The sequence below is a fragment of the Hemiscyllium ocellatum genome, chromosome 10 (assembly GCF_020745735.1).
Source record: "Hemiscyllium ocellatum isolate sHemOce1 chromosome 10, sHemOce1.pat.X.cur, whole genome shotgun sequence".
Classification (NCBI taxonomy): Eukaryota; Metazoa; Chordata; class Chondrichthyes; order Orectolobiformes; family Hemiscylliidae; genus Hemiscyllium; species Hemiscyllium ocellatum.
In genome coordinates, this window is record NC_083410.1 from 18,753,084 (window position 1) to 18,766,967 (window position 13,884).

At 39.2% G+C, this 13,884-nt stretch overlaps 1 protein-coding gene across 2 annotated transcripts in view; it reads right to left on the reverse strand.

Moving 5' to 3' along the window:
• Positions 1-397: 397 nt before the first annotated feature.
• Positions 398-13,884, reverse strand: part of riox1 (ribosomal oxygenase 1) — a 59,539-nt gene continuing 46,052 nt past the window's right edge. Inside the window, exons 12-15 of one of the 2 annotated variants that reach the window (XM_060831316.1) lie at positions 13,444-13,564; positions 10,440-10,539; positions 9,618-9,704; positions 398-4,819 (exon numbers count right to left, since the gene is read on the reverse strand). In XM_060831316.1, coding sequence (XP_060687299.1) covers positions 4,745-4,819; positions 9,618-9,704; positions 10,440-10,539; positions 13,444-13,564 — 383 coding nt within the window. In that variant the 3' untranslated portion in view covers positions 398-4,744. Of the gene's footprint in view, positions 4,820-8,496; positions 8,711-9,617; positions 9,705-10,439; positions 10,540-13,443; positions 13,565-13,884 lie in introns of those variants that run through there. The other variant, XM_060831317.1, reaches the window with a different exon arrangement.

The following is a 13,884-nucleotide window of genomic DNA, read 5'->3' on the forward strand; positions in this document are numbered from 1 at the left end:
GCAACACAATGTTTTTAATATTATCTGAAAGTTTGTGATAGAGCTTTTACAAGGTTACACTGTTTTGTCCACAGCAATTCCTCACAATTGGCCAAATCACCCCAAAGGTCATGGCCTTGAGCACAAATAAGTGGTTGCAATCTTTTTTACTGTTTTAAAATAGAGAGAGTGGGAATCCTGACACACCTACAAAATAACCCCAACCCCAGTCTGATTTCACCAGGAAGGTGGGCCTCCTTGCACTGTGCTGATTTGAAGGCTTTCGTTTGTATGACTGAGGGAATGTCTTCGTTCTGTGAACCACTACAATTAGGCAGTGGTTAAAAAGTACTTAAGACAGGTAACTTCATTCAGTTTATCAATACAACTGAAAATGGGTTTACCCACATATAGAAAGTTCTTTTAAAAAATTATATTTAGTTTATGGATTTCATAGATATACAGCGGTCATTTGTCAAATTTAAATATTTATTAATTATAACATTCAGAAAACATCCATCAGCATCTTTATGCCTCTAAAACAAAGTTTAAATGTATTGTACTGACAACAAATACATTTTTACACAAATTACTCTAAACCATCAAATTAAATTAGAAGACTAGCACAAGAGCAATTTGCACCTGGATTTGTACAGTTCCCAAAAGGGAAACTCCATTTGGTCTTGTATACTGTGTATAGGTCCTGTAATGTTTACCAGTTTAAACTCTCAGTTTTGGAATGCTGACACCTGCCCTGCTCTTAAAACAGAGAGACTAAATGACTGTTCAATTGCCAGGCCAAATCTCCCTTTCAAACCTTAGACCAAGTTGAAGCAATTTTAAATATAAACATAAATTCTCTGGAAGCTTCTGAGTCTGCTGTAAGTTGCTGTTGCAGACACAGCTAAGTTTGAAGTACAGATCAAGGTTGATCTCACTCCATCCATTAACCTGTTACATCTTCACTGCTTTCTTTTGGTACAGCAATGACAGATGAAGTTTTGGAAAAGGATGACATCGATAAAGATGGATATTTATCCTATTATGAATATATGCACTCACAAAACAGAACAGCAAGTCCTACCACAATACTGGAGAAAAGCTCAAAAGAGAAAGTTTAACAACATCAAATCTGATGCAAAAAAACAGGAGGGAAAAATGTTCTTAGCAAGCAACTAATCTAATAAAAAGGGACTAATAAACTTGTATTCTATTTTAGAAATAACGTGTTTTCATTAAAACACAGATGAGTGGCTAGTTGACCATTGATCTTCAAGTCAGGACAAGATGTGTGTCCCAACCTCATCCTGCTGGGGAACTAGAGGTGGGATTAATTTCATTTGTGATATCCATTTGAGGGCCAACCAATCTGACCAGGATCCAGTAGATCTGCCCCCTCCCCTGTGTAGGGAATGAAACAGCATGTTGCAGGTTATGCCGAAATTTTATTTTACGTGCTGGGCTAGTGCAGGTAGGCCTTGGTAACTGGAGGGTAAATCTGCAGAGGCATTGAGGCCACAAGGGTTGTTAATGATCCTGACAGCCTGCTCTTGGAGCATTGAGCCTCTAGGGAGATATAATTCAGTTTAGCATAAGGTCAGTGCCATTCCCTAATGGGAGAATGCTGGTGGGATCAATAGTAAATGGCTATCAGTGGGCCATAGGTGTTCCTGATATTATAGCCTTCTAGTCAGTACCTTTTCCCAGACCCAAAGCTAATAATCTGCTATCTCAAACCTGTATCTTTAAAGCAAAAACCTGACCATGTTCTTGCTTACAATGGTATGAATACAGACTAAGTCCAACCCAGCCCAGGAAACAAAACGGGAAAGTTGGTAATACACTATTCTCATTATATTGTTGTATTTTTATATTTTTGAAAACATTTCTTTTGATAGTCTTTTCAAACTGGTTTGCTCCATGGTGCTCAGCTTTCAAGTAGAGTATGCAACAGAAACCCCACTTTGAGAACACTTATATCAAGTGAGTGCAAGTACTCAAACAGGAACCAGGATAATGAGTACAATATGAATTGTCATAGAAACAAAATCAATCACTAAGGACAGAATTTGATTTACTTGAAGGAAAGAATTAAAATTGGCAGTTAAGTCTTCAAAGTGACAATTCCTGTGTGAAGCTAGCACCAGCACTAACATATCCTGGTTGTGTTCACATTTCTTCACTTTCAATAAACTATATGTTTTAAATCATCTGCTCAGCAAATGTCAGAGGAATGAGTGACTGCATTCCTACATTGCTCCTCAAACTTCATATCCTCCATCACCAACATCATCTTTTGCTGTTTTCTTGAATCAGATACTCTTCAATATTCCTCCACAATATTGCCTGTTTCAGCCACTGTATTAGCTTATCAGCTGTTAAACCCCTCATCCATCATCCTAACACCTTCAGAATTAAGCATTCTAATTGGCTTCTGGCTGTGTTCTGATTTTGTAACTCCCAACATTTAAGTTCAACTCCCTGCATTACCATAGTCATCTCAATCTACAACTTCGTAAACATAAAAATGTTCTGAGAACTCAGTGATCCTTCAATTCTGGTGCTTCTGCATCCCCAGCTGAGTCATAAACATTCAGCTTTCTACATCAATCTTTCATTGCGATATGGTCTTTAAACTCATCTACTTTACTGCACCTGTCCTAATATCCTTTTATGTGGCTTGGGTTCAAACTTTTATTTTCTAACTCTTCTATGAAGCGCTTGGTATGATTGATATATTAAAGGTTAACCATAAGTCCAAGGAGACGACAAACTGGCTGAACAACTCTAGCTACCCTGCTGAAGTAATGCCGCATTATCGGTTTCCGACCCTTAGAGTTTTGACATCCTATAAAATCTGCATTTTGTTTTCAGCATCCATTTTCATTTCATGACATTAATTTTCTTTATAAGGTTTCCTTGATGGCTCAGCCTGTGTCTAAACCAGATAAGTCCACTTTTAACCACCCCATACACTCCCTCCAAATTTGGTGCAAGCTGAATTAAACTATCTGTGACAGTGACAGATATTTCTTCTGTTCTTATGAATATAAAAGCAGCGATATACTTCCGAGGCACGATAAGGCTCTGGTCAGACCACATTTGGAGTATTGTGTGCAGTTTTGGGCCCTATATCTCAGGAAGGATGTATTGGCCCTGAAGCGAATTCAGGGGAAGTTCACACGAATGGTCCCAGGAACGAAATGCTTAATATATGAAAAAGGTTTGAGAACTTTGGGCCTATACTCAATAGAGTTGAGAAGGGATCTAATTGAAACATATGGAATACTGAATGGCCTGGACAAAGTAGATGTTGAGATGTTTCCATTGGTAGGGAAGACTAGGACCCGAGGCGACCTTTTAAAAACAGAGATAAGGAGAAATGTCTTCAGCCAGATAATAGTGAATGTATGAAATTTATTGCCATTTATTGCCAATGACCTGTGGAGGCCAAGTCATTGTGCATATATAAGACTGAGATAGATAGGTTCTTGAGATCAAGGGGAGAACGTGGGAGAATGGGATTGAGGAACTTATCAGCCATGATTAAATGGCAGAGCAGACTCGATGAACTGAATGGCCTAATTTCTGCTCCCATAGCTTATGGTCTTATGAAGTGTCAGCTTGGATCAGTGGTACCAAGCTGACTCCAAGACAGGAAATTGCAGTACTAGAATATTCAATCTCATCTGACTTTTCAGTTCAGTATTGAGGGAGTGCTATATTGCGCTGTATTTTGGATGAGACATCACATCGAGGCAACTATCTGTTGATCAAGGTGACTGTAAAAGACCCCACAACACTAAGAAGAGTAACTAAATTCTTCTTAAGAGCTAGTCTCACTCCATTCCTCAACTAGCATTAATAAAACCTGATCAACTTATCATTTAGCTCATTGCTGTTTGGAGAGTGAGCTGTGTGTGAACCAGGCCTGAAACAGAAAAAGCACATCTAAAAATGTTAATCAGTGGCTTAACATGTAAGCAACTGGGACATGTAAGACTCTATAAATCCCTAGTCACTTGTCATCACATCTTACCTGTTGTGATTGTTTGATTCTCGTGGTTCTTAGGTGATACAGCTTATAAATCCAATTCAAAAACTGAGCTTGTATCAACTTACATCAGAGTATCAGTCTGTCGTGATTGTTGCTGGCTGTTTGAAAGCATTAACCAAATAGTCTTAGACCCTTGCCCAGATCCCTTCAAATATAGGATGTGCAAAGTTTCAAAAAATTGCATGTTTTCTTTTTGAAACGTACTGATCATTCTTCTCCCCCATCCACACAAGGTTGATGCTGAGCTATCAGTGTTAATCATTTGTTTTAATAATTATTTTTTCAGAGCACTGTCACCCCCACTCACATTGTGATATTAACTATAAAAGCTATAACTTAAATCCTCATCTGTATGTTGAGCATGTCTCTACTTAACTAAATCTAAATGTTTTGCTGTACATGCACATAGAAAGTTTGGCAAAATGCACAGAATGCTTCAGGGTAGGGTAAAGACACAAATCATTGAATACACAGCTATTACAGTTAAGGCATTCATTCCTCAGTATGATCTTGGTTCATCTTTTGATACAAGTATCCAGTTATTACCTTAAAAAAAGGGCAACTTTTAAGACTAGCCAGAATGAAAAAAACTATTTAAATCACATCTAAATTAAATGTATTTTATACAGTGAACAATTATATGCAAATTTGCAATAGATTATAATTGGATATGAAACTCTTTTAAAACGTCCATCTCCTACTAAAAGATTAGTCCCTCTTAGGCAGCAGTGGATATTCAGTCATCAACAGACCCTTCTCGTACAAAGCAGCCGCTAAGGAAATCTGTGGAAAGAAGGAAAGCACAAAGGCTGCACAGTTAGGAAGATTTTCCAGCCTTTTTGTTTATAAAAGGTCATTTATTATCAGATGACTCAGTGAGTTTACCCAATAACAGCACTCACATTAAACACTAACACTGTTTATGCGAACCCTGGGCAGTGCAAAGGTATCTGCCTTATGACAATAACATTATTGCAACAGCATGGGTTCCCATTTGAGTGTGCTATTTGGGCTAGAAGGATTGGTGGTTACTGGCAGAGGATGGGACTACACTCTGTCGGTTTGAAGGCAAACCGCATCTGCACAAATAATTCTGCCTCTACCCTCACTGCCCCAAAAAGTCAGCAATTTTAAGAGGAGGAGGGTGGAAAAAATATACTGACAAAGAAAATTACTTATTTCATAATTTCATTGAAAATTTTGCATTGCGCAATGTTTGTTCACAGAATATAAATATCAACTGGAGTTAGCTAAAATTAGTTGTGATCAATGTTGTCTGCATTAATGAAAACAATGTGTACTCCTAGTAAAAAAAAAGTTTCCTATGCAAAAATACAATTCTTGCAAAAAAGATTTTTCACCACAAAATAAAACTGCGTTAAAACAGCATTATTCTATAAGTGGGATCAGATGAGCCAATGGGCCGAGGAGTGACAGATGGAGTTTAACTTAGATAAATGTGAGGTGTTGCATTTTGGAAAGGCGAATCAGGGCAGGACTTATGCACCTAATGGTAAAGTCCTGGGGAGTGTTGCTGAACAAAGAGACCTTGGAGTGCAGGTTCATAGTTCCGTGAAAGTGGAGTCTCAGGTAGATGGGACAGTAAAGAAGGCGTTTAGTATGCCTTCCTTTAGATTAGATTACTTACAGCATGGAAATAGGCCGTTTGGCCCAACAAGTCCACACCGACCCTCCGAAAAGCAACCTACACAGACCCATTCCCCTACATTTACCTGTTCACCAAACACTACAGGCAATTTAGCATGGCCAATTCATCTAACCTGCACATTTTTGGACTGTGAGAGAAAACCAGAGCACCAGGAGGAAACCCATGCAGACACGGGGAGAATGTGCAAACTCCATATAGACAGTTGCATAAGGCGGGAAATGAACCCAGGTATCTGGTGCTGTGAGGCAGCAGTGCTAACCACTGTGCCATCGTGCTGGGATCAGAGCAATGGGTTTGGGAGTTGGGAGGTCATATTGCGACTGTACAGGACATTGGTTAGGCCATTTTTGGACTATTGTGTGCAATTCAAGTCTCCCTCCTATAGGAAAAATGTTGTGAAACTTAAAAGGGTTGGAGAGTTTGAGCTATTGGGAGAGTGTGAATTGGCTGGGGCTGTATTCCCTGGAGTGTCAGAGGCTGAGGGGTGACCTTATAGAGGTTTATAAAATCATGAGGGCCAATGGATAGGGTTAATAGACAAGGTCTTTTCCCTGGGTTGGGGGGGGAGTCCAGAACTAGGTGGCATAGGTTGAGGGAGAGAGGGAAAAGATATAAATGAGACCGAAGGGGCAACTTTTTCACACAGAGGGTGGTGCGTGTATGGAATGAGCTGCCAGAGGAAGTGGTGGAGGCTGGTACAATTACAACATTTAAAAGGCATGTGGATGGGTATATGAATTGGAAGGGTTTATAGGAATATGGGCCATGTGCTGGCAAATAGGACTATATTAATTTAGGACATCTGGTCGACAAGGACAAGTTGGACTAAAGGGTCTGTTTCCACGTTGTACATCTCTATGCCTCTAAGTAACAGCTTACTAAAAATCCTTTACATGACCCCTGCTTTAATCTTAAAGCATTAAAACCAACTAAAACTACCTGCTGGATATGAGGGACTGAACTATATAATACCTGCATCTGTATCTAATGTTTGTGACAAATGAGTGTGAGTGAAACTACATTATCTACAGGATAGAGTGAGAATAAATCATTTTATTACAACTCACAAAAACACATGCTACTGGGCACATTTGACATTGGGACACTCGCTCTGAAGGTTATAAATGTGACACCTCTTACAGGGAATAAAGTATTTCTGTTTGTGACAATCACCATAGCTTCAATAAGTTGTTAGGTTGAATAGGAACAATTTTAACTGCTCCCCTGATGGCTGTGTATAGATGTTTGAGATACTATTGAGCCAAAGAGCCTGATTGGTATGCTAGTAGTCCCGTTTGGTGGATTCACTAGTTGACTCTTTTTAGATATGGTCCTGGCATGCCTGCCTGCACTCTCCATTGAACCAGCATTGATGGTAACATTTGAGCGGTGGAATATGTGGGCGATGAGGTTGCAAATTGTGCTACAGTATAATTCTGCTGCTGTTGATGGCCCACAGTGCTTCATGGATACCCAGTCTTGAGTTGTTAGATCTGTTTAAAAAGTCTGTCCCATTTAGCGTGTAACACAACTCGATGGAAGGTAACAGTCTGAAAGTAGGACTTCATCTCCACACAAACTCCGTGGTGGTCACTCTTACCAATATTATCAAGGACAGATACATCTGCAGCCGGCAGATTGGTAAGGACGAAATCAAGGAACTGGAGATTCGACGTTTCAGGCATAAGCCCTTCTTCAGGAATCCTGAAGAAGGGCTTATGCCCGAAACGTCGAATCTCCTGTTCCTTGGATGCTGCCTGACCTGCTGCGCTTTTCCAGCAACACATTTTCAGTTTTGATCTCCAGCATCTGCAGACCTCACTTTCTCCTCCAAGGACGAAATCAAGTATGCTTTTCCCTCTTGTTGGTTCCTTCATCTGCCACAGACCTAGTCTAGCAGCTATGTCCTTTAGAATTCAACCAACTTTGAGTTCTAATTTCAGTCTTCTACTGGTAAAAGTTTTGGAATTAAGTTTATCTAAACCTTCTAAAATGTTGAATGCCTCTTAAATCATCACTTAACATTCTCTAGATTTTTCATACACCTGGAACCATTTATAAAATAGTGTGGGAGGTGATGGCCCAGTAGTCTTATTGCTGGACTGTTAATCCAGGTGATGCTCTGGAGACTTGGGTTCAAATCCTGCTACGGGGGATATGGTGGAATTGGAATTCAATAAAAAAGTCTGGAGTTAAGAAACCCTTGTTGATTGTCAGTAAAACCCATCTGGCTCACTAATGCCAGGGAAACTGGCATCCTTACCTGGTCTGACCTACATGTGACTTCAGACCCACAGTAATTTGGTTGACTCTTAACTGCCCTCTGGGCAATTAGGGATGAGCAATAAATGAGTAATCAACTCTGCAAAACAATGTCCCCTGGTTGGGGAAAACATTTATTATGTAGTGGCACTGATCTACTTTAATACAAATGTTCCTTAACCATTTATGTTCTTCATATCATTCAGTTATCTCTATTCAGACTCAATGGTAGAAATTCAACTGTATCCCTCATCTCAGCTATTTTCTCTCTCAGCTCTCCCATAACCTTGGTGAAATAGTGACACCATCTCCTGTGTAGTGACATGGCTGACTTTGCTGGAGTGAAACAAGAGACGGGAGTCTGGGCAAGCTTTTCCACTTCAAATGATCACAGTCCATTCAGATGCTATCCTCATTAACGGAGTACATTTTCGAGCAGCAGTGAGCAGCTAGTGACAGGATCTTGATGGCTCCTTCCATCTTATCACTTTGCCAAATTTGATCATCGAGTTAGGAAAAGATCCCTTATAATACGTGCTAGCCCTGTATGGAACTCTGTATTGCCACACAGAAACAAAATACTTTGGAAGCTGGAAACAAAATGCTGCAGATAGTCAGTAGATCAGGCAACATTAATGGTTAGACAATGAGTTAACTTTTCAGGTCAAAAGCCTTCAATGACCCAACATTTCCTCTTCACATTTACTCTCTTTCTCAGGAGATGATGATCTCTTCCAAATACTCTAGTGTAAAAAAAAAGTTACATCACACTTGGAAAATGAAAAATCTAAACGGAGCAGAGCAGTGAAAAGTTCAAAGAGTACAAACACACAAATCACAAAATTGAGACAGATTAATAAAGTTCTAACAAAACCAAACCAAACCAAACAGTACAAAGAGAGGCCATTTATTTCTAGAGGGGCAGTTTAAAAAGTAGAAAAGTTTATCAGACTTGTTCTGAATCTTGGTTAGATGACACTTGGACACTGTTCCGGTTGCTGTATTATTTAAAAAGATAACAAAGCCACTGACCAGCTATCAAAAAGAATTACTGGGGTGATACCAAACTGAAACATTGTACACATCGAGAACGAACAGAAAGTGGTTCACTTTTCTCTTGAAAGGAGGTTGCGGGATGACATGGTAGAGGACTTTAAAATGATAAAACATTCTAATACTAGTAGGGAGAAGAAGATGAGACAGAAAGGTGAGAAAGTAAGTGCGTGTATATATGTGTGAGAGAAAGACAGACAGAGAAAGAGGAGGAGAGTTTTTGTGAAAGCAGTAAAATCAGAGGCATCAACACAAGATAAAACAAACCAAATGGGGCATTTGGAAAAAAAAAACTTACTTCCAGAGAGTAGTGAAAATGCAGGTCTTGTGTCCAAGGGAAAGTTAGACAAGTAAATAAAGAATAGGCTACGCTGAGGAAGTTTGAAAGGATGGTGTCAAAGTAAAGTATAAACATTGGCCTGGTTGGTTGAGCTGTTTCTGTCTTACACATTCAATATAATTCTACATCAATCCTAACCCACTTCCTTATTGCAACACAGATGGAGTCATTGCAGTTTAAATCAGGGACCTGAACACAGATTATACAAGCAAATAATTTCTAGGTTTGATCTCTATCATATTCGAAAAATGCCATACCTTGTCATCCAGACTTCCACCTGGAAGACTATCAACTTTTATATATTGTGGGTATGAACAAAGCAGGAGCTCTACCCCATCAGCAAGCTGCAAGAGAAATATAACCATTTATTTTTGCAGTAACATTTTTATTCATTAGTTCTGTATGCACTTTCGACCTACAGTCAACATACTGCCTAAAGAAAATTAAAGCAGGAAGATTCATTTCCAGACGTTTCGTTACCCTACTTGATAACATCTTCAGTGGACCTCGGGCGAAGCAATCCTTAAAATTTCTGCTTTCTATTTATATGTTTGGGTTGGTGATGTCATTTCCTGTGGTGATGTTATTTTCTGTGGTGAAGTCACTTCCTGTTCCTTTTCTCACAGGGTGGTAGGTAGGGTCGAACTCGATAGTTTGTCTATCAACAAACATCAAGTTAGACCCCATTTACCACCCCTGAGAAAAGGAACAGAAAGTGACTTCACCACAGGAAATGACATCACCAACCCAAAGAAACCCAAACATATCAATAGAAAGCAGGAATTTTCAGCATTGCTTCGCCTCAGGCCCACTGAAGATGCTACCTGTAGGTAATGAAATGCCTGGAATGAACCTTCCAGCTCAGCGAGCAAACCTACATCCAAAACCCCAACCTGAGCTACAAATCTTCTCAAAACTCGCTGAAATTAAAGCAAAATAGTAAATGACTCCAGCAATCATTTCCTAGTCATTCTGTAGTGACGAGGAAATTTTGAAAGAAAATTTCCATGAAAATGAGCCTTTTTAAAAAACGTATTATGGTAAACTAATTTATGATCAGTCTGTACAATTTATCTTACCTCTGGATCAATTTCTATGCATTTTTCTTCTTCCTTGTGATAATCTCTGGAATTTTCTATTGTGTAGTACAGCAATATGCTGCCATTCTCACCACATAATCTACCGAGCAAAACGAACAATCATATCAGTTAGCATTCGGGTCACATCAAAGGATTATGAGTTGGGGATAAATGATAGAATGCTTTCTAATTATGACAGCTAGAACTTCACCTGACGAAAGAGCAGCACTCTGGAAGCTTGTGATTTCAAATAAACCTGTCACACTATAACTTGATGTTGCGTGACTTCTGATTTTGTTACTACAAGGTATCACTCGCCCTACTGCTGACGGATATTTCTGGTGCAACATGAAACTATAATAGCTAAATGCGCAGAAACATGAAATGTCTCCGGGACCAGATGACCTGCAGGGTCCTAAAAGAAATGGCTGCAGAAATTGTGGAGGAATTTTCCAAAATTTCTTACTTTCTGGAAGATACTCAGCAGATTGGAAAATTGCTAACGTAACCATTTCATTCAAGGACAGAAGAAGACAGTAGGAAGCTGCAGAAATGTTGACTTTTATTGCAATACAAAAATGGCTAAGTATTACTGCAGCTGTACAGGGCCTTGGTGAGACCACATCTCGTAGCAGCTCAGATGTGCTAAATTGGACAAATGCTGAAATTAAGACAACTATGCAGTGAAGGCATAGTAGCATTAATGGAGGTTTTTAATCTTAACATAGACTGGTAAAGACAGACAAGCACCTGCCAGAAAGAGCATGTCAAGTTTCCTGCTGCAATACAGGAAGAGAAAGCGAGCATGAGAACAAACAGAGGAAGGCAAGTCTGGAGTAGGTCAGTTCTGAAAGGTCACAGAACAATTTGGCAATTCATCGAGCTCTTTTATTTCATTATTGCTTATTTTAAAAGTAGAACTTCTACTGGGGTTTATAGGACAAATATATAAACAAATGGAGAAACATTTCAGCTTAAGAGCTTGTATTTTTGAATGACTGCATTAATTTCACACTGAAAAATTTTTTTTGCTTACTTCAGGACAACAATCCTACATAATAATACCAGAAATGGTTATAACTCTTAGTTGCAGACGTCAACATGTTCTCCCAATCTATGTTTTACCAGAAGGAAAATTAATGAAACATTAAAGAAAAATTTATAAGTCTGGCTTATAAACATCAAGTAGAGAAGGAAATCTTAACATTATGGGTGTAGTATTTAATTAGAACCGGACAGAGGAATAGTTTGGGCTAGTGGCTTGTATGCTGTCTGATCGCTGACAGGAACAGCAGTGTTATAAACTAGATTAGATTAGATTAGTTTAGATTCCTTAGAGTGTGGAAACAGGTCCTTCGGCCCAACCAGTCCATATCAACCCTCCGAAGAGTAACCCACCCTGAACCGTTTCCCTCCTAACACTAGTGGGCAATTTAACATGGCCAATTTACCTGACCTGCACATCTTTGGATTGTGGAAGGAAACCGGAACACCTGGAGGAAACCCACGCAGACACAGGGAGACTGTACAAACTCCACACAGACAGTCACCCGAGGCTGGAATTGAACCTGGGACCCTGGTGCTGTGAGGCTAACCACTGAGCCACTCTATAGAACAGGCAATATTTTAAACTCTTTTCTAATCCAGCTTGCCACGTGTTAGAGGCTGAGCCTCTAAAGCTTTCAACGACTAGCAATAACCCCAGTCCTACAATGTGTAATGGACTTGTAAATCCCTGAAATTCTGGCTTCTTATTCATCATCTCTCTTTTCTACCAAGCCCTCTGAACTTTCTTTGACCCACCACAGACAACTGTATCTTTGGTAACTTAAGATTCTGGAAATGCTTCCATTGACTTCTGCATCTTTCTAGCTCTCTCACTTCCTCTCTTGTCTTGGTGCCTATTTCTTTAACCATTTGTCTTAATATTACCTTCTTTGACTCAGCATGAAGTTTTGTTTTATTACACCCCAGGTGAAGTGACTTAGCTTTCCTATTTTGGGCCATATGCAAGTATGAATGAATATTCTTTATGGGGTAAGCATTCAGTGCAAGCCCACACTCCCATGTCATTTGATAACTTAGAAAAATAGTTTTCCATTCTGAGAAATCTTCAAGCAGTGCACATCTCCACTCGGACAGAAATCACAAATCAGTTACATTGGTAAAAGACCCAGTTTCAAGCCACCATCCAATGGTTAGTGGTAACATTGAGCAAACAGTCACTGGTGTGCAGACAGAAAACACCAACGCTTTTTTGTTAAAGATATGATATGAATGAAGATGATCACAAAAGATAATACTCAGATTCTTAGTGATTTCAAAAGACAATTTTGAATAAATTAAAAAAGAGCGAAGAAATTTTGCAAGGGAAGTACTGTCTTGTAAACGATGCTCCCGTTTTCAATCACTTGTAAAAGGTCATTTAAGTTATACCAAAGAATGTCTGGGACAATCACAGCTGTTTTAAGGTAAAGTCACAGCTAAAAAAAAGAGTGACCCACGGCACCATTTGTGTATGGCAAGGTCCCATGGACAATTGACTAGATATTGATTCAATAGTGTAGGCCAAAAGATCAACATTTACCAGGATGCCTGCAAGAACTCCCCTGCCCTCCTTCAAGAACTGTCATGGAAACACTCCGTGTTCTGATCAGCACAGCTGTCAGCAAATAATGTTGAATATTTTTAACACAGACCCATTCTTTGCTGAGTCATGATTGTCTATTATACTTCTATTTTATTGAAAATGTTTGATCAAACCAAATTGGAAGGAATGTATTGGAAGGTTAGTACTTCCTGTCAGAACGTTTTGAATAGGGATGTATAAGCTGGTGTCAAACTTGCTCTTTTTTTTTCAGTAGGACATACAGCATTATTATTTATTACTTGCAAATGAACTGAAAGTACACGTTAAGTCAGTTTCATAAAAAGCACATTTGATGAGATTTCACACTGGTATTATTCTGAAACATACTGTACAGGAAAAGTAGAAATAAGAGACCTAGCAATATTACTGCGAAGCATTCGTATCCGGGTACTTCCTCGAATCTGTAGAACAACATTGCGTGGCCCACCATCTCTCCATCGAGCTGGTGCACTATACACAGTGCACGCTAATTCCTCTAGAAGTGAAAAATGCAATTATATTTAATACCAGGAAGGGACAGTTTTGTTTGTATACAAAATATTACATGCCATTTCAAGTTAAAATGAAACAGCCTGATCTTTAATCAAAGTCGATCACCTGATGGAAATTCCTTCTGTTGGTACCATGACAGTTAAGGCAGTTCCATCAGGAGCTGGGGCAAGAGGAAAGATCACGGAGAAAAGAGAAACCATACGATAATGTGTAATTGTTGATAAAGAAAGGCTATCAATGGAGTGCTTTATATTAGTCCAGAAGAGCAAAATTAGGCCATTTGGCCTATTGCATCTGCTCTGC